Source organism: Amblyomma maculatum, chromosome 9 (genome assembly GCF_055883805.1).
Source record: "Amblyomma maculatum isolate TAMU_Amacu chromosome 9, ASM5588380v1, whole genome shotgun sequence".
Classification (NCBI taxonomy): domain Eukaryota; kingdom Metazoa; phylum Arthropoda; class Arachnida; order Ixodida; family Ixodidae; genus Amblyomma; species Amblyomma maculatum.
In genome coordinates this window covers 76,425,843-76,447,033 of record NC_139352.1, presented here as the reverse complement: position 1 = coordinate 76,447,033, position 21,191 = coordinate 76,425,843, and the positions used below count along the sequence as shown (strand labels likewise).

At 45.3% G+C, this 21,191-nt stretch overlaps 1 protein-coding gene across 1 annotated transcript in view; it reads right to left on the bottom strand.

Moving 5' to 3' along the window:
* The window catches only part of LOC146179468 (protein FAM110B-like), a 28,257-nt gene extending 7,083 nt beyond the window's left edge, over nt 1–21,174 (bottom strand). The window contains exons 1-3 of the mRNA XM_084579086.1: nt 20,873–21,174; nt 17,895–18,109; nt 8,919–9,222 (exon numbers count right to left, since the gene is read on the bottom strand). Of these exons, the coding sequence (XP_084435212.1) occupies nt 8,919–9,222; nt 17,895–18,039 (449 nt within the window). The 5' untranslated portion in view covers nt 18,040–18,109; nt 20,873–21,174. The remainder of the gene's footprint in view (nt 1–8,918; nt 9,223–17,894; nt 18,110–20,872) is intronic.
* Nucleotides 21,175–21,191: the final 17 nt, after the last annotated feature.

Below are 21,191 nucleotides of genomic sequence, written 5' to 3'. Positions count from 1 at the left end.
ATATGTCATAGGAACAAACATATTTGAGATATAATCTTAAATGTATTTAAGAGTAGTCACAACATTATTTGCAATGAGCACAAAAATCATTCGTGCAAATACAACAAGGAATAAAACAATTTTTGCTGAAAGCCTTATCAGCTCTTAAAGGGACACGAGGCAATACTTATGGTGATAGGAGCCGACGGGTAATTCGGACTCCAATAATTCGGACTTGTAGGATATTTCGGACTTCAGTGAGGCACCGTCAGTCACCCCATAGAAGCGCATACATATTCGCGACGGATATTTCGGACTTTAAAAGTCCGAAAGTTCGATTTTTCGGACTAATTTCAGTCCCCTGCAGGCCAAAATCTGCCATCTTATCGGCTTTTCGCCGGCGCAACAAGCGCCATCTTGGATTGAGGTGGATTGGCTCTGCAGTTGGATTGGCTTGACATGGTTTCGGTGCCCCATTTTTGCCAGGAGAGGCCCCTGCAATCTCTGCCACTTCGAGGTGGCAGTCGGATTGTCATCGCCGTCAACCTGCTTTTGTCGCCAACGCTGACGCGGGCAGCTATCTCTTTGTGCTTTGTCTCATACGTCCGCCGTGTTGTCACGCGAGTTTCTCCGACCGCGTCAACCGAGTGGCGCGCCGTCAATCCTTTGGCCGTTTTGTGATTGCGTCCGGCGGTTCCACCGCTCTGAACGAAAAGTGCCTCATTTTTGCGTGTTTGACGAGCGGTGTGGTGCGCACTCGGGCTGTGGACATGGCCCCGCCAGTGCTGCCGGGTCCGTCAAAGAAGCGTGGGAGCTATTCTACCATGACCCTTGAGAAAAAGGCAGCGATCATAAAGCTAGTGCTGAGTGGGCGAACGCAAGCTGACGTGGCCAAGGAGTTCGCACTGTCGAAGCAAACTATTTCGGATTACGTGAAAAATAAGGAGAAGATTTTTTCCGCCTTTGAGGCGTCCCACAGCAGCAGCCAGAAGAACGACAGGAAAGGCGACCACCCCGAATTGGAGAAGGCCTTGCTACTCTGGCTTAAAGCTGCTTTAGCGAAAAACCTTCCAGTGTCGGGCGACACGTTGAAGGAAAAGGCAGAGACCCTGGCCGTGAAAATGAGAATTGAAAAATTCAAGTTCACGGACGGATGGCTCCGCGGTTTCAAGAAGAGACACGGTGTGTCTTTTAAGAAGATGTGCGGGGAGAGCGGAGCCGCCAACCCAGCCACGGTAGCAGACTACCGTCAGACGAAGTTGAAGCCCTTGTTGAGCCAGTACAGCCCGGAGGACACCTTCAACTGTGACGAGACCGGCCTCTTCTTCAAGATGTTGCCTGACTGCACCCTCTCTTTTTCGGGTGACTCCTGTTCAGGGGGCCGCCACAGCAAGGAAAGGATAACAGTAATGGTAGGTGCAAATGCCACTGGCACTGAGAAGCTGCCACTTCTTGTGATAGGCAAATCCAAAAATCCTAGGTGTTTTAAGGGCGCGAAGAACCTTCCCGTGTGGTACTGCAGCAACTCCAAGGCATGGATCACTCATGCTTTGTTTGAAGATTACGTGCGTCGACTCGACCGAAGTTTCGAGCGGCAGGGGCGACAAGTTATTATTTTTGTTGATAACTGCGCGGCTCACGGCACCTTCGACAACCTGAAAGCCATTCGGCTTGAATACCTGCCACCAAACACCACCAGCGTGCTCCAACCAATGGACCAGGGGGTGATCAAAAACCTTAAGGTGCATTATCGAACCCGTCTTCTGCGGCGCACAGTCCTTTGTTTTGACAACGGGAAAAAGTACGCCATGGATCTTTTTGCGGCGGTTAGCATGCTGGCTGACGCGTGGAAGGCAGTGAGAGCGGAAACAATTGCTAATTGCTTCAGGCACGCTGGATTCTCTGCCAATGAAGTCGATGACGTAGAAGACTGCAACGATTCTGAGGATTTGACTGCAGACAGTGGCGAAGACCTCATCGTTGACCTTCGCGGGAACGGAATGGACATTCCAACGGGCTCCACGTTCCGCGAGTTTGTTGAAGTGGACGATGGCCTCGATATGTGTGCGGACCTCACGGACGACGAACTTGTACGCCAGGTTCTTCAACCTGAAGACGAGTCGGACTCCGACGACGACTCGGGCGGCCTACCACAGCCATCGCTTGTACAAATTACGAACGCTGTGAACTTGCTGTCTAGCGTGTACAGCGAAACGACAACTTTGGCGCAAATACAAGCGCAAATCGTCGCCAGCAAAAGAAATTTGCCGCAAGGTAAAATCGGCGACTTTTTTAAGCCGATTTCCTCTGAATAAAGTGATTTTTTGTGCTTCACGGATTTTTCGGACTGTTCGATTATTCGGACCATTTTTCGGGTCCCTTCAAGTCCGAAAAAACGGTCGGCGACTTCAAATGTAACAAATCTGCTGAGGTGGTCTTTGTGAGTATTCGAGCCAAATTTAGAAGTTTAGTTTATGTGTTTTATTGTCCCAAAGCTACTCTGGCTATGAGCAACGCACAAGTTTAATAGCTCTGCGTTGACTTTGCAATTTACAAATAATTTTTAAAAAGTGCTCTGTGTTCTGCAAACTGGTCACAACTGATCGCGGTGACGCTTCACCGCATATTTGTAGCTGTCCCGTTCCTGCTGACCTCAACTGGGCTTTCTGGGTGTGCCCTCTCAATGGGCGCTTCAAAGTTATGCAGGGAAACGGGGCGCCATCATTTTCTTTTTAAACAATTTTTGCTGGCGCTCCGGCGTGTGCTGACTTGAGGGAAAAGAGAAGCATCATTTTCCATTGCCAATATTTATGCTGGTAGTGAATCTGGCTTCAATAGTTCATGTTAGTAAATAACTTTTCAGGATCCCTTTAACATCTCTGGCTCCCAAATGCGAGGTCACACACTCACTGGTTTCCTTAACGAGCTTACTCGGGTACAAGTGAGGCCGGATGTACGAACCCGGATATTTCGAACAATTGACCATAATGCATATGTACTATTATCCCCTTGAAAATCCTGCATAGAAAGTGTCAGAAAGCGGTTCAGTATGTCAAACACTAAGTGTACCAGCTGTTCAATACGTCAAACTGTGCACTGCATCCCATGAAGCGGCACTCATTCTGACAGCCCTCTTTGATCATTTTGCACAAGTGCAGCAGTGCAAGGTTGGCTGCGTGGCCTTGAGCACCTGTGAGCAGTGCCTGCTCTGAGAAACCTTGACAAGTTTCATATAGAATGTGTCTAAGGGTTACTTTGATCTCTCTCACTCATTTCCGCACCGCATTGTTGCTATGCAGCGGAGCAAACCTAACTAAATTCTACCAGCGGCCTTTGACTGGCATGCTTCACTTGTTTTGCCGGCAAATGCACTGTGAAAACCAACTGTACCTTAATTTCAATGAGCAGTTATTTTAACTACAATGCACTGGAAACAAGACTATACATCTTACAAAAGGCAGTGACCAGTTCCTAAGAATCATCCGCTGTGGCACGACAGATTTTTGCTTCTACGTTACAGGTGAACTCACGTATTGAGATGTCTATATATATTTAACTACTGACACATCAAACTATATTGTGATCCTCTTCAAGTTCGATACACCCAGATCCAACTGCATTTAAAGTTCTTGCTCTGATATAAACCCCCCCCAATTCTTAAGGCAGCAAGACAAGAGACTGACCTGGTGGAGTAGAGCACTGCATATCTCGCATGTAAACTGGACCACAACACACAACAACTTGCGTGCAAGTTTTAAAAGAGACTAGGGCCATTTTTTTAACCTACACTAGTGTACCAGTGCAGCGAAACTCCAATGCCTCCAGCGGTATCTTGCTACACTAGTGTAGCTGGTGTAGACTAAAAAAATTGCCTGACTGTTTGGATGACGAGTGTATATAGATATATGCAACACCAGTGTTAAGCAGCACAAGTAAGCAAAACAAACTGCTGCGACATTGCACAAACTTCTCATTCGTGTGCATCCATTAAACCAGTTACTCTCTATGTCACAGTTGGGTGCACAATCTATTTATTCTATGCCATCGCAATACTCTCAAAGACACGCCTTTGAACCCTTCAGGAAACTTCTAAGGCTGATTGTGACCAGCCTTCATGTCCACTGTAGTCAATGATTCGACGAAGATTTGTCTGCTTATGCATTAGAGGTACACTCACTGACAATTTGTGGTATGGCAAGACCTTGGCACAATCAGTGCCTACATTTCTTTTTTTCAAATGAAGAGGAGAGCAGAATATAAACATTGCTTTTGAATTCAGGCAATGTGATCAGACGGACAGAAGTTGAGAAGAGATTGTCGGTGTCATTCTCGTAACTACAAGTGAAATCAACTCAAACTTTCTGGTAACTGCAATCAACGTGCACGTTTACATTGAACACTTAGCTCTAAGTAGTTGTACTTTTACAAAATTTCACACGGTAGAATTCTTGTAAAAGCTTATGCGTGACTTGAAGCTCTCTGATCAATTTTATAAGATTCAGCAAACATGCTGACTGCTCTGCCAAGCTTTGAAGCAATGCTGTATGTGAGTGCAGAGGTGAATACATTCGAGCGTGCAGTAAAAAACAAGTGAAATAAAAACAACAACAAAATGACCATCCAAAGCGGTCAAACATTTAAAATGTTGCTTGAGGAAATGGTGTGGCTGTTGCAGCATGTATACAATAATTTCTGGCGGAGTGGCAACTGTGCTTGAGAAGTTGTCCGTAAATTACATGGTCACTTTCAGTAAACTCACATCGGAGAGTTCAGCTTCAGCTTCAGTGCATTTGTAATTTTCAAAAAAGCACATATGTTTTTATGCAAGGCAAAAAGAGCTAGTAATTAATTACAATTGAAAAGACAACTGAACTTGTCATTTGACCTTTCTTGGCAAAGACCAAACAACCAAATCTACCCTGAAATTATACCCCTTCAAGACATGCAAAATCGCCGACTGCATTACTCGGAAAGCACTGACAGCTGACAGTGCTTCCTCCTAGAGCTGTGGAAATGGATAATTTTCATTTCAGCAGTCGTGGCAACTCTGTCCAACCCACTGCTCCATGCACACGCAGAATATATCATTTAAAAATTATGGCGAATCAGTAATAATGTAGAGCAGACGGAAAAGGAAAGCAAGAAAAAGAGGCCATGAAATGACAAATAGGGAAAACGAACTGAAATGAGACAATTACGCCCAGAGCAATTTGTAGCTGGGGAAAAAAAAACATTGTACACCAAAATGTGTTCATGTATAGCAAATTGGTAGTTTATTTCAAAATATTTTGAATTCACATGAGAAATTTGAAAATACCACATCCTTGTGTCCACTAGTGCATGTCGAGTGGTCTTTCCAGCAATATAGTAGGCAACGGCCTCAAAGGAAAATCGAAGTGCTGGTGCCCCGAATTCGCATGTGGCCCGACCACGCTAAACGAGCGTCATTATTAGGCAATTTTTTAAATTGAATTTCTGCCCACTAAGGTAAAATGCATGTCACAAAGGGTGACAGTGGCCTCTAGTCTACACAATGTACTGAGACCTCCTCAGGAACTGTACCGCTGGGGACAACTGATGGCAACAAGGAAGGTCCAAGCTGTGCTATCACACCACCCATTACTATGGTAGCATCATACTTTTTGCACTCCTGGAAAAATGAGGCCTTCGGATGCATCTACAACTAGCATGCTTCCATATCTTTTTGCCAAATGTTTTCTCCGCATGATTTTGAAGCATTCTTTTATCACAACCCCACCCACAAAGCCCTCCTACAAGTGCACTTTGCTTACTGATGCATAACCCTGTAATGTGATCACTTAAAATTCTTTCTGGCAGTCAGTAAATAAGGCGAAATAAAAGATGTGCTGCCTGAAAAGTAAAAGAAAACCCTCGCACTTTCGTGCAAAATTATGTCACATGGGTGACAGGCACATAGCATAAGGGCAGATAGCAAATGGTGCTCGCGTGCGTTAGATCTGATGGCGGCAACAGGGCCTGCTTTCCATTTGCCCCTTTCCCTCTAACTGTATTGCATCCTTGATTTCAGAAGACAATAGGGGGAAGAGAAGCGGCATTCGTGAGCAGAGACGACACAAGGCCGATAGCAGAGGTCTCTTAGTAACAGCTGCTTGTGCACATCACTGAAGACCTTTTCAAAGTGAGTTCAATGGTAGCAGCTACTTAAAAAAAAAAAAAAAAAATGCATGCTCTTAGAACAGATGCGAGTTGAGGTCTTGTATGTGGCTGCTCTGGTAAATGATCAGCAACGCATTTTGTCTGGAACGTCAACTATCAAATGGCCGAAATGAAGAGATAAATTATTTCACACCTGTTATGCCTTACTATTCATAGGGGTGTGCGAAGAGCACTTTTTTCTTTTTTAAGTACCAAATCGAATATGAACAGCATACCGAATGGAACAATTGAATGACTATTCGGTACCTTTGTGAACAGCTATTCAAAGTGGAACAGTGTGAAACACTGAAGCGCAGCAGCAGTTCAGTATGTTCGGTGATAACTTGTGGTGATAAAGCTACAGCTGTCAAAGAATGAAACACTGACATTTACTAAAGTGCACAACATGAATTCAGTATGTTAACTCTATTAGCATCAGGTTATACATGTAGAAAAATGACCTTTTCTTATTGATGATGAAAGGGAACAAACTAGAACCATCCCTCAGGGCATAAGACAGGCAATAGCAAGGCTCATGTCCTAAGGCCTCTAAGATCGGTTGGTTGGTTGGTTTGTGGGGTTTAACGTCCCAAAGCGACTCAGGCTATGAGAGACGCCGTAGTGGAGGACTCCGGAAATTTCGACCACCTGGGGTTCTTTAACGTGCACTGACATCGCACAGCACACGGGCGCCTTGCTTTTCGCCTCCATCGAAAAGCGGCCGCCGAGGCCGGGATTCGATCCCGCATCCTTGGGAACAGTAGTCGAGCGCCGTAACCACTGCGCCACCCCGGCGGGGAGCCTCAGGGCAAGGTTGCTAAACTTGCCTATGCCTTGCTGCATTTTCTAGTCTTAGAGGCCATGTATGAGCATCATGAATGTTGCCATATGAATGGACCATGAAATCTTGAATGAATGGCATGAATGAATGGCATGAATGAATGGCATTGAAACCTACATCCAGTGTACACTGAGTTGCAGGATATGGTATGAGGCATCGGTGCGGACTGTGTTGTTTTGAAGAGATGTCATAGAAAAATACTATGGCCGGCCTTATTCAAACTTCAAGCCCCTTAGACGAAAACTACTATATTCGAAAAGTTTATAGCATATTCAAATTTTTCCAAATAATGGACAAGTTTATAAGATGTGGAAGTGCAGAAAAAAAAAATTGACCTCTGTGCTGTTTTTTTTTAGCCATGCAGCTGGTATTGATTCTAGCAGATTAAGCGTACGAGTGTCCCCCACGTGCTTCTCTGCTTTTCATTTGCCTCAATGGCCTGAATACCTAAGCAGAAATCATTCTTTCCTGTGAATCTGCATCGCGCAAACTTTTGCCCATGACTGTACAAGTGCTATGTGCAAGTGGGCTCGTCTTATTCAGATGCCACCGTACACCTTTACTCAAACTACCTTCGGATGTCGCAGGATTTGTGTGCATTTCAGCAAATGTCCTTGTCCTAACTCCCATGACATTTGTGAAGAAACTTGACACTCAAAATAGATTCAGCAATTATCCTAGCAGTTGACTGGGACTTGCATGTTTGGGACTTGGAAAGGGCAATGTGAAAAAGGTGCAACGGTGAAATGGTTGCAGACTGCAGTGAACAACGCCGTCTAATCACTTGCAATTGCCCGTTGCATGCTGATCGCCAACATCACATTTTTCAGCATAAAGCAGGACATTTTTTTGTCTTCAAAATCAGCAATACGTTCTACCAACTGTACACCAGTGAAAATGAACTCAATGCTTGATACATAGCACGGCGGCTAACAATCAAGCTACTGGCGTTACTAGCATTGCATTCTTCCCTCTGCTTTCTTATCCTTCACGACGGATTATGTTGAGGCAAAGCCACTATAAGGCAATGGGACCCCATAACACTCAACATACTAGGTGTGTTCAAAACTTAGAATATGGTCCGGCATGTAAGATACAGGGTCCCAAACATATCGAACTCAAAGAGGATTGAAAAATAGTTCGATATATTGTTAATCCTACATACAGAATGATGAGATGTGTGAATATGGTGCATCCAAGTAGCGTGCTTCCAGAATCGACGAGCTGACTATTGGCAACGTCCTGCTCACTGGGTGCCGCTAAGCCTAGATCACCTCACATCAAAGCTGCTGCGGACAGTGCTTTGAGAGAAAAAGCCACTGCTAACCATAAAAGGTGTAAGCCTGCCAAAGATGCTCTAAAAATGCGATAACATGTATACTAAAATTTGGGAACAGTAGATGTTTGTGCTTTTTTTTTTTGTGCAGAGAAGAAGAATATGTGAAGGTTGCCACCGGCCTCTGGTCAGCTAGCTTCACTGTATGACAAGCCGTGTACTGAATGCCTGCTTCCCCACATGACAGCAGTGCCGTGTTGAAAGTAAGTATGCCAGGCCGAAGGCTGCCCTCACGCACGCTTTTCCCCACAATTTCACAGCGCCGGTGCTGTCAGCGGGTGCCCAAAACCGCACAGCTGACATGTCTCCATACTAAATGTCACCGTGGGGGGTGCCCTCAGGAGAAGTGCCACTTGTACAGGCACTGTGCGAAATTCGAAATAACAACTGTTCTGCTGAATAAGAGTTTAAATGCAAACAACTATGCTGCATTTTTGCATAAAAATTTCAAGGGGATGTTTGGGCAGCTTGATAGTATAAGCAAAAATTTGATGTATCTTGTATCTACTGCAGTTTACTTGACTGAAAAGAAGACCACGAAAATTAAAGGTCAATGTCTGACAACCGTTGGAAAAAAAGAATCACCTGGTCGGTCTTAGCAGACGCCTCGCCTGCGTCTCCGACAGAGCCCGTGCTCGCATGGGAGGGGACGGGGCACGACGCAGCTTCAGGGAGGGAGCCCGTGCAAGCAAAGCTGCAGGAGGCGACGCCCTGAGACGCTCGACAAGTTCATAGGCCGAGGGTGACCGTGCCAGCAGCGGAGGCTCGAACACAGCTCCCTCGGGACGACGGCTGCGCAGCCCCTGACGACTGTCCAGCACTCGTTCTGATTTGACGTACTGCGCCTTGGTCTCCTCCAAACGCTCCACCGCGCTACGGCGCTGCTCGACTGCACAATAAACACAGTGAGGCATTTGATCCAGCAATTCTGGCTGCAACTACAGACTGCTTTATTAGCAACCAGAATGAACTTGAGCGCAGGCATCGACAGAGAAAGGTGTTAGCCCTCTAGTGCTCTTATTAACACCTCAGACACTGTCAAAGACAAACCTCCTTGTCAAAACAGTCGGCAGAGAGAGGGCTCCCCTGCTCTTCTTGTTTAAAGTTTGGCCTGCCCAAAACCACCTGCCCTTTTCTTTAGCACTGCTGCTCAGCAACTCGTAATACTGTTAAGGAGTTGTCACGGGTTCCCAAGCAGTTGCTGCCATTGTGACCAGCCAAAAAGGAGCCGACGCGCATGTGTTGATCAGTGCATCCATGTACTAACATTGTGTTAAGAATGTGCGAACCATATGAAAAGAGCATGACAACCATGTGTGGATCCAAGGCGATGACAGCAATCTGTTAATAAGCGTTCTCACCTCCTCGGTAGGGCGTGGCCCCAAGATAAAAAAAAAGGGCGTGAACTTTACCAGGCACTCCCTGATCAGTAAAACTGGCTACCCCATGGGCGTTTGCGGAGGTCCTATGGAATGCCACTTCTTTGAAAGGCCAGTGACAGGTACGAAAACAAGCAACTGCAGTGTAACTTGAGGTCACTGCTCCCTCTACAAGCTCTAGTCATGCTTTCTTGCAAACAACTTTTCTGGCCCTATAAGCATTGAACAGTAAACACCTGTAATTCGGCCTTTAAAGCACTAAGAAATGTTCGAATTATTGAAAGGATATGAAAGAACTGCTGAAAACCGTTTGCACAAAAATGATTTAATCTAGTGAACCCAAGTATGAGGGTTTTTTTTTGCATTTGAGACGAAACTCAAATGAGAACGACAATTTTTCCCATTTTCGTCAAGTGCTTTTTGCTTAGTGCACACTGCCAGGAATGTTAAGAAAGTACTCCAAAAGCGTAAAGGTCTCCGCAACCCTTTTCACGGTTTGACGCAGTAGCAGTGGCGCCTTTTCACAAAACAGCCCTGTCATGTTATGAGGGTGCTTGAGTGTACTGGACATGGCATGTGGATGCACGCGAGGGATATATGCGTCAGTGTTAGAACTGCATTGACGCCATCCTAAAATAACAAGAACAGTGCCACGTCAAACAGCGCCTGAAATGGTGCGATTGGCCGCCGTGCACGGCCGAATGCAGCTGCAGGGGGTGTGAAATTAGGGAAAGCAAAACCAAAACTGTGCGACTAAGCTATATTTTGAAAATGGGGAACTTCCACTGGTCGTTATAGCTCCCATAGTGCACATGAAGTGCATAGGCACCACAGATTCACAAAATTCAGGTTAACAGATATCTATTTCGGCGGTACTTATTTATGTTATTCGTGCCTTTAGAAGGCAAATACTTACGGTTCAAAGGAGCAACTCTGAATATGCATGTGTGAATGTGTGTGGGGTTTAGCATCCTCAAGCTGAATATGGCTATAGAGATTTTAATTTCTCTTTCATTCAAATGCGGCCATCATTGATCCTGTGACCTTAGATGCAGTAGAAGGAGCCGAACAGCAAATGTTACAGAGCCCCTATGGCAAGGAAGAGGAATGAACAAAGCATAATAAGTAAGGATCAACTAGATAGCTGCTGTTTTTCTGACAACTGCCTGCACTTATAAGATATATTAGAAACATATTAGAGATACTAGCTACATTAGAGATATATTAGATATATTAGAAGATTATTCTTCTCATTACCTTGAAGTGACATGCTTCAAAAAAATTTTTCAGTAACGTCACGGATATTGGTACCTCAGAGATGTGTGAATATAATGCAAGATCTGCAGCCATTTATACCTGTCTCAAGAGGTTTATAAAATATTCTGCTCTACGGGTTTAGCAAGTGCTCAACCAACACGTTAACTTTTGCAAAAGACCTAAGCTGGACTAAAGAGAATGGCTTAGATATTAGCTTAACTGCTGGATGCTAGTCAACTGTAACTTCATTTTTAGCAAGAATTCCGAAACCATTACTAAAAGACAAAGTATTTCCAGTGAAAGCGCCATGCCTATGAGACCTGTAGCGGGTGCCTGATACTTTCATACATAACTGAGAAGTTTGATCTGCTATCATATGGGTGGAGCGACAATCTACACATTTCTTTGGTGTCATTGACAACCCATTTTTACATTCACTATGGACCAACCAGTGGGCTGCATTTATAAAGGGGCCCATGGAAAAGCAACCACACGAGAAAAAAAAAATAGAAAAAAGCTCATAGCCAGTGGGTTTCGAACCCAGGCCTAGAAATAGAGACCAGTTTCCTTGTGTGCTAAGCTGCCAGTCTTTCAAGCTGTGCTTTGATTGTTGTCTTCATCTTCAACTTAGAACCTTAATTAGGCCTTTTTTTATCGTGAATAAAAGCCTAAAGTGCCCAATTAAAAATTAAGCTCCACCTTTCAGGGCATGAAACAAGAGCATTAATGGCTCCTGCCTGCGCTCTCCTTGCAGATCCTCATTTGCATACATGTACTTCGTTACTTGCTTAATCCTTAATCCCTAAATTTGTGCCTCTATTAACTCCTGCACAGTGATTAGCATACAGCGGTCAGTTACCACACTGTGTGAGACGTCACCTAACATAGATACAAAGCTCTACTATAACTGTGCTGTAAGAATGTGCCTGTGTGGCCTATGGCCAAGGGGTAGCATGTCTGACTGGATTCAAGTGTGCCGGCGGTTCAAAACCCTACTTATTCTTTCATCTCACCCATTTCAAAGTAGAGACCCTAGCTGGCCGCTTATGCTAACTCGGTCATGTCATATGGCCTTGTGGTGTTGCATAACCCGGCAATCAGTTGCTGCTCAGACATCACCTGCCAACGACAACCTGCCTGAGCGAAACAACATTGACACCAACACCGACAAAGTCAACACAGGATACAGGATTTCCTGGTTGCATCAATAATTCGCAAAACATGGCAAGCCGTGACTGAGTAAAGCTAAACGAGTGCTAAATAATGCTTCTGCATGTATACCGTGCTTAGCCAAGCTATGCCACCGCTTAACTTTTTTAGATGCAGCCTCGTAAGGCAACCACTAAAAATGTTTCGCCTGATCCTTCAGCAACCTTCGCGTGCCGCGGATAAGTAAGGACTTCGCAGCGCTTTTCGCGGCGGTGCGGCGCATCACGTGCGTTCGGGGAAGAAGACTGTCTCGGTCCGCCCACACGCGGAGTCATTTGGCGCGCAAAAGCGAGCAAGATGACCCAGGCACGCCTCGTTAGCTTCGCTCTTGGGCTGCACGGCCTAGTTCGCGCAAATGTCCGGCACGCGACGAGCGTGTGCAGCCACGGAGAAGGCAACAAGTGTTCGCCACCCCCACCAAAGTCCTCGATCAGCGCGATCACCTCTCCGCAAACCCATCGGGCGCAGGCGTGTACTAGGCAGCGCAAGTCGGCGACGGCAGAAACGCGCGCTTTTCGTCTTGTTCCGAGGCTGCGCGAGCAGCCGATCATCTGTCTGGTCAGTGACTCTAGCGCAACGCTACGCTAGCAAACGGTCTTTCCCGGCAGACGAAGAAAAAAAAATGAAAGGAAGCCCTGTCGCCGAACTCGCCGATCTCGGGAATGCGCGATCGCTCGTCGTTGCTGGCTGCACGTTTCTTTGTAGCGGACAATGCACACACATCTCTTCGCTGGTTTACGACCACATTTTTTTATTTTTGTTTCCTCCCCATCCGTGCTTCTCTCCTTAACTCATGCCGTTCTAGCCCAGAGAGCCGACGGAGGATATGCGGCGGCGAGCAGAGCGATGTTGGCGCAGCCGTCGCTCTGCTTCGGTCCAGCGCTCGCGTCGGCCCCCCAAAAAAGAAAGACAGTAGCGAGGGGAGTCATACAGTGCTGCCGGACGCTCGGCACTCCGGGAAACGTCAAATAAAAATAAAATAAAAAAAGAATGAGAGGAGAAAGAATGGAGGCGCGCGCGAGCACACACACACCATTTGCACAATGAGAAACGCCGCCAATCGCGTGCAGCTGCTGCTCCTGAAGCGGACGCGAGCGCAGAAAGCGGCAACCAACGCGTTTGCAACGCTGAAACTGTAACTCATCGCTAAAACCGTGCAGTATTTTAAGAAAGAAAGCTGCGACGTAGTCGCGCGCCACTGTGCGTCGTCTGCTCTTTAGTGCTTCAATGCCGCTGCCGCAAGGAGGCAGCATATGACGAACCACCGTAATTCAATGGGAATGCCAATAAAACTGACCGAATCTAATCACTCCGTCGCCGGCTTAGCTTGCCAGAGTCGTTTGTTTCTCAAACTTATCTAAAAAAGAAAAACAACTATGTGGAAGCGGCATAGTCGAGACCTGCACCACTTCGCTTCGCGCCTAGCGGGTGCATCATGACGTGTCGAATGTTACACCAGTTACACTGCGCTGCACGGTATTAGAGAGAGAACAAAAGTCCAAAGTAAAAAAACAAAAACAAAACAAAAACAAAATGCCCGTAGCAGCAGAAGCGAGCACAATGGATAACTACCACGCCCGTGGCACGCGGATATACACTCGCACTCCCCCTCGTGAAATTTGCGAGCTTTCGTCCGGCGCCAACTCAAAGGGGTGGCCGTGACGACCGCCTTTCTTTTCTTTTCTTTTTCTTTTTTAACCATTCAGCCCGAAACAAACGCGTGGCGACAAGTGCGACCGGCTAATCGGATTCGAGGACTCCATGCGTGGTGCTCGTTTGTTTCGCCGCTGACCTACCCTCCTGCCTTTGTTTGTAAACCCTGCACAGTGTAACACCGGTGGATACGGTTTTCGACATCGCTGTCTGCCTTTTTGTGGCTTAAGCTTGTTTTTTTTTTTTCTTCTCAAATTCATACTTGAGGTCTATGCAGGCTTGCGAGTCGCGAAGGGCGTGCGGCCGGGTGTCGCATGCGACCAAGGAGCGATCGATGTTCACACTTGCAAATGCGACCTGAGAGTAACTTTCTAGACTTTTCTATCTTCACTGTTAACCATATAGAGTAAACGTTCACTTCATCTGATTCGCTAATTGATTACCGGTTTGACACCAGAAGTCGCAAAGCACGAAAATCGAGCAGTGCTCGGATGGCCCGCGACTGCCGCTTCTCAGCCAAAACGGTCGCACGACCTCCGCTAGTCGCAAGTGTGAACGGGCATTTAAACAATTAGTGAATGTTACAGGGGAGAAGCTGGGATAAATGACAACCATCATTAGTAACCGGGAAATATGTTACAGCAGCAGTTTTTCTTTTTACAATGGTTGTCCATCCTCACTGATAGGCTCAACACGGTGTCCTCAGGAAAATAGGTAAATAATAAAAAAACAACAACAAGAAAGTTACATTACAAAACTAAAATATATGCAGTCAATCACATTATGAATCAGGGGTGGAGCCCCTTTATTATGAAAGTGACAGCAATTGCAATCAGTGCACTCCAAAAGTATACTGTCCATCCATGCCTGCAACAACTGAGTCTAAGTATGACGGAACGGGGATTTAAGCTTGTGCTTCATTCATAATGAGAATGAACAAGAGCCCAGTAAACCCTCTTTCTGACCTGCATGTGCAAATGCAGTTAGCAGGCACAATAATAATAATAAAAAAAAAATAGAACTCAAGTGCAGCTAATAAATTTGAAACAAAAACTAGGAATTAGTTCCACTGAAAATATGCATGCATTCTTGACACTGCATTCTTCATTATTCTTAACATTCTTGACAGACTTTCCACCTTGTTTTTGCTCAGTAAAATGTGTCAGAGGCTGGACTCATTTTTCAAGCCCAGTGGATCTAGCTCGCTGCTGAGTTAACTCTTTGCTCTGAATGAAAAGTCCTAATGCTGCACAATCTAGTTAGGCAAAAAAAAGCTCACATACTCCAATCTATCTGAATGCCAGGAATAACAACAGGCCCAGTTTTCCATGCTCTGTTCAAACTTTAGTTGCCTAGGTCCACATGAGTGTCGACCTGTTATGATGGTTCTAATACATCCTTACCAAAATTCTCATTGTGATGCCTTTTTCATCATTGTTGACCTCAGGTAGCACAGTGTATAAAAGAATGACATATAGCGTTACTGAGAAGTCCAGCATATCATAGATATGGGAATGCCATGCTGAGGGGGTTACCCACACTCTTTAATCATTTTCTCCAAGAGGTAAACTACTGCATCACTAAATGTGTATGAACGAGCTTCTTTACAGAAAAAGCACCACTAATCTTAATGAAACTGGCTGCTCTTGGAAGAAAAGATTAAACTGAAGCAGACTTCCAAAGCAAAATTTTGAATCTGGCCATCGGTTGTTATTCCAAAAGAATGCCAAGTCTGAAAACCTTGCAAACTTTAAATGTTTTAATGAAATATATGCTGTGCCATTGATTCATTCCTTGAGAAAAACTGCTGAAACTCATTCAGGAGGTTTATGCGTGGAGTAATATAACCAAAACCCGCAATAATGCGGAGATCTGATTTAAGTGACATGTGATAAGATGTCCTGCATCGCAGTTTTTAATATATCGCTTCTTTTTTCCTCTTTAAACACCTGAATATGTAAAGCTAGGAAAATTTTGGCATTTGCTTTGTAACATGCCTAGAGAAAGGAAACAAGTTTCCCAAGTTCTTCATTATACAGTATTCTTTCTAGGCTGCTGTGAGGCCTAAAATGAAATTTCCACTTCCACCAGTCACTCAATATTACATTTGTGAAGCTTATTTCACATGAGACTTTATGCACACTCCATACCATAGCCGATGAAATTGTCATACCTTAATTCTCATTAACAGTTTACAGCTTCAAAAAAAAGCCCCATAAGCAAATGCATTGCTACACACAGTTCACATGCCAAAGTATTACACTTCCATTAGCATTAGCCTAAGTTTGCTAAAAGGAAGATCTGGAAATGCTTTCATTATAGTAGCATTTTTTTTTCTTATCGACACGTCTTAAGTGCAATAAGCAACATTTATAAGTGAAGCTTCACATGTTTGCAGGGTGTCTGATTGAGACAGTCAGTCAACCTCACAAAAGTTTATTTCTGAACTTTTTCAAGCTTTTCTAATAAGACTGCAAATATGCTTAGCAAATAGATAAAAAGCGTGAACAAAAAGATGAAAGGTATTTACAACATATTTGAATGACTAAACGAGGGAGCCTTCAGTTGAGCTTAAGCTAAAATGTCTCAAGTTTGCAAGTAGCTATGAACATAATATTTGTGACAGCACTTTTTTTTTTTTTTTTCACAAGCGATTCTCGAAGAAAGATTCTTTCACGGTTTTTCGCAGTGAGTAAATTAGGTGACACTTAAGAATAAACGACCCATAAGTCGTGCAGTGAAGTATCAGCAGGTTAACAGATAAATTAAAAAGAAAATGAAACTGCAAAAGCTTCAAAATAAAACTACTAAAAAAAAAAAAAACTGATTAGTTATTCCACATGCTATTATTTGAATAACTAGTCCTTTTCTTGTAGTTGTCACTTCATTCTAGTACAGCTCAAGACCATGATGGACAGCTTCTGTCTTCACATTTGCCCCTCCCTTTACATTTTTTTTCCCCTCATAGTTAATAACTTCTGTTGCTAAAAGCTACCTTTGCAAATTGCTTATTTATACAAATTAGCAGTAAAACCAAGAACACAAGGATGTCAGGCGTACTATGTGCTCCATGGCCCACGAAAGGTGCGTGTTGCATGCAAGATTATTTTGTAGCTGCTTTTCAAAGAGCGCCATGTTTGCATTCGCAGTGACACCTGGCTTCCAGTGCAGTGAAGACATGAGAACAAAGCCTTTGGCAGGACAAAGGACAACAGGTACAGTGCCCTAGTCGGGAGAAGAATGACAACGAGCATGAGTAGCAATCAGTTTGGCATTCTTCCACAGAGTTCTGGGCATGTCTCCATACGTGTAAAGCTTCAATGGTTGCGTTTTACGCTCCAAAACACAGGTTCTTGCCACTTTTACAAGAACATCCGGACAGCAATTACTCACTGGAAGTTTTGGTTTGGTTTGTAGGGTTTAACGTCCCAAAGCGACCCAGGCTATGAGAGACTCTGTATTCGAGGGTTCCTAAAATTTCGACCACCTGGAAGTCACTGGAAGTGTTGTGTTCATGCATGATGTAATGATAATGTCATAGTGAACAAGAGAAGGGTGGTGGAAATGCCAGTAAACGTCACTGTAGTACTTTATTATGGCATTCCAGACATACAATTTGAGTGGCAAAGTCTCAGCGCTTACTAAAATGGAGACATGGCCCAGGCAACTTATACAATGCATACGTCACTATTTTACAGTTTTTACATTACAGTACTTTGTCCGAACACTTTTTCAGACTAGAATTCACTCCCGAAGTAGGCCTCTGGTGTGAATAACCCATTATCCATACCTTTATGTTAATATTTTTCTTTTCGTAATCTCCCGTGCACTCAAAACTGTTGCTGCTTTTGTAACCACTTGAAATTGAGCCTGAATATCATTCTTGTCGCTACTGCTTATGCCTACAAAAAGGGCCTGCAGTAAAGTGACAGAAACAAAATAAATAATAAACAGTGCTTGAAATAACACCCAAAAGATGACAGATACATACAGATGGAGTGCTTACACTGCACTGTCATTTGATCACGTGCGAAAAACAAGCCTTAAAGCAGCGGCTACTCACCAGGAGTCTGCTGCTCAGGCGTGACATGGCTGTGCGGCCTCGGTGGCCGGGCCTGCGCCCCGGCGCTGAGCTCCGCCTGCGCGGAGAGTCGCCGAGTGCGTGGCTGCAGTGGTGTTGGGCAGCAGGCATGCACCGAGGCGGCCATCACAGAGGACCGCGGCGCACACGCGCCCGCTGCTGCCTCCCTGCTGCCTGCCAAGGGATGTCCCTGGATCCTGCACCAACGGAGAAGTCACACAGCCCTGGCTCGGTTTGTCATTAGAGCAGAACACGGCCTGTCATAATGATTCATTACTCCTTCACTTCAAATGGTCCTCTACCATTGTTCACTGCCTTCTGACACTAAGGGCTGCAGAGGATGATGCTGCACTGGTGACTACTACACAAACATATAAAAGATGCCACTCATCGGCATAAATTAACACTATGGGCACGCTGCACTGTTGGCTTGATGCCGGCGCTGAGAAAAGGCAAAGTATGATGACTGATTTATGCACATGGTGAGCTGTATTATTGTTCATCCCATTTCAGGATATGAACTAAACTGCTCTTGCAAGATCTGGAAAAACATGATCCCCATGACTGAGCTGATGTATTCTTTCATACTTCTGATGCTTTTGTTATGGTCGACGTGAAGACCAAATAAAAGGAAAAAAAAAAAAAACGTAATTGCAGAATACAGTCGCTGTTCTTTCTGTGGTGTACATGGTGCTCAGCGAAGTGAAAATGACCATGTGACCAAGACAAGGAAATATGAGAGCTGCCTTCTCCTGGAATGTTATGTAGCACAGGTTGCCGTTTGAAAGTTCTGCATCAAGGCTGTAAAAACTACTAGTCAGTAGTACCCAGAAGAAGACTAAAAGCCACAGGGGTTTTACACAGTGGCTTGTATGTCTAATCCCTTTGCACTGTAAAATGTCTACACCCGAACATGCTTGAGCTTTAAATCTTAAATGGACTGTGCTAGTTATGGTAAATACATGCCACATAACTAAAATAAGCGTCTGCATGGTGCATTTTGCATGATACAGGCAGCCTTGGAGAACCAAATAGTGCTTCTACAACAGCAAGCTTACTGTGACCACAAATACTAATGTAACTAAAAACTGATGTGTCGATAAGCCCAATGCATTCAGTTTGTTCAGTGAATTTGTTTCATATTATTGTTCTGAGGCATAGCCTAACTACATGAGAAAATAAGCAACATGCTCCAAGTAACCCATCAAAATATTCTGACATCACTCCCCATTTCATTGTGCATAAAGCACTGTGACTTCTTGAATCCTTTCATTCCACAGAAGATCGAGCAGTGGGCCAGAGAATAAGCGGACAGCATGTACAGTACTCTCAGCTTAGTGAAAGGTACAGGAACATGCCCAGCACCTAAAACACATGCACCCCTCAGGTAACAGCAAAGTGATTCAGAACATGCCTCACTTCTTTTCCCAAGAAACATTACTGCCATGGCTCTTACCCTGTAGATATACAGGCCAGTCAAGGTGATATTTGATGTGAAGAAGCCTGCCTGCACCGAATTTTATTTTCCCAGTGATGAGTGACCAATAAAAAAGAAAGTTGGGTGCGTCACGAGTTGTCCTGTGTGCTTATGTTATCATCATCTTGCTGATCAACATACTGGGGCCCATGCCCGGGTGAATAAGTTGTGCTTCTAGCTCAGTGCCTCCCATGTACACTCGGCCTGATGTGGCAGGCAAACCTCCTAGTGAGCATTGATTCTTGCTCCGAAATAAAGTGTTTTACCACTACTATTTCTGCACAATTCTCGAGGTAGAAAGAGTTAAACAAGAGGAGACAGGCATTAAGCTGGTGGCAGCACCCTACATTCTGAATAGGAGCAAAGTTGTTCATACAAAAGAATGAAACTAAATATTCAGAAGACATGAGGTCGGAAGCAGGTATGACTACGGTTTTTTGTTTTCTCATAGACGGCAGCAAAAAAAAAAAAAAAAAAAGAGCCATAACGCCGTTTTATTTATTTTTTGACGCACTTTAGAACGTTGAAGCTCGCGGCTTTGCGATACAAAAAAAAAAAAAAAAATACGAAGCGCTACACGAGCTGCATTTGAAGCTCCTTCGAGGTATAACTTGCACAACGTTTTGCGTCGCTAACACGCCGACTCAGGCCAACTTCATTAGATCATCGCCGACTTTCCTTGCGCTAAAACGTCGACAGGTGTCGGTACGTCACCAATGTAAATACAGGACTCGCCTGCGTCGCCAGAGCAGGTAGCAGAATAATATGGTCGAGACGAGAACTCCCAGTCGCGATGTGGGCTGCGCTGATTATGTGTAGAGACAGACAGCTCTGGTCATGCACTCACCAGCAACCAAAACGGCAATACTCTACACGAGAGCCACAACAGCCACATGAAGCAGCATGTGCGCGTGCATGACACAAACTCCAATGCAGCTTGCTATCGTAGCAGCAGTTTCTCGACTCCGCTATCTGCTACAACTTTCCCCCGACCGATCCGGGGCGGATAACTCCGTTATCTCTCTCTCCAGTTTCTCCTAGAGTCGGGGTTTGCTTTTCGCAAGGCAGGGAGAGGGCAACAGCCTGTGTGCCGAAGCAGCGTGCAGCCGCTGTTTGGACAGATGCAAGCGTGGAGCGAGTGATGGCGCGTAGACATTTCTGGCCCCACGCCAAGCTAGCTTCGTGAAGCACGATGTCATCAGCTGGACCAGCGTTCCCGAGAAAACGCGACGCGAAGGCTACAGGAGGAGGCAGCTGAGCCCTCCAGCCAAGGCCGCGCGGCTACACAACGAGCTACAGCTGTCCGCAATCGATTAAGCTAACAGGCGAGGATCGTGCGTGGTCGATGGCTGCGACGACCGCTAAATCAAAATTTTCCTTTATAACCGATTCCTGTAGACGCTGGGGGCTAGAGGGCCCGGAGAACCGCAGCATATCGGCGGACGGATGTAACGTGGAAGGGGCAGCTGCTGCTGCATCTTACCCTGACGTGACCGGTGATGTCCCGAGCGCGGAGGCTTCAAATCCATCACTCAAGGCTGCTCCACCCGGCTTGTTCCACTGTACAAGTTTGCATCTGAAGCGCTCGTTGCTTCCGTTCGGCTGGAGAAATGAGCAGGTTGAAGCTCACAGCGAGCAGCAACCTCTCCAGCAGGAAACTAAACGTTCACAATCGTAGCAACATGCAACAACTCATTGCGAACGCTACTGACAGATCGCTCGCTGCTCACTCTCCGCTCTTCGTAGCTCTCCGCTCGCTCGCTGCTCCGCCATAGAACGGAAGTGAGGCGTGTCACAGCCGT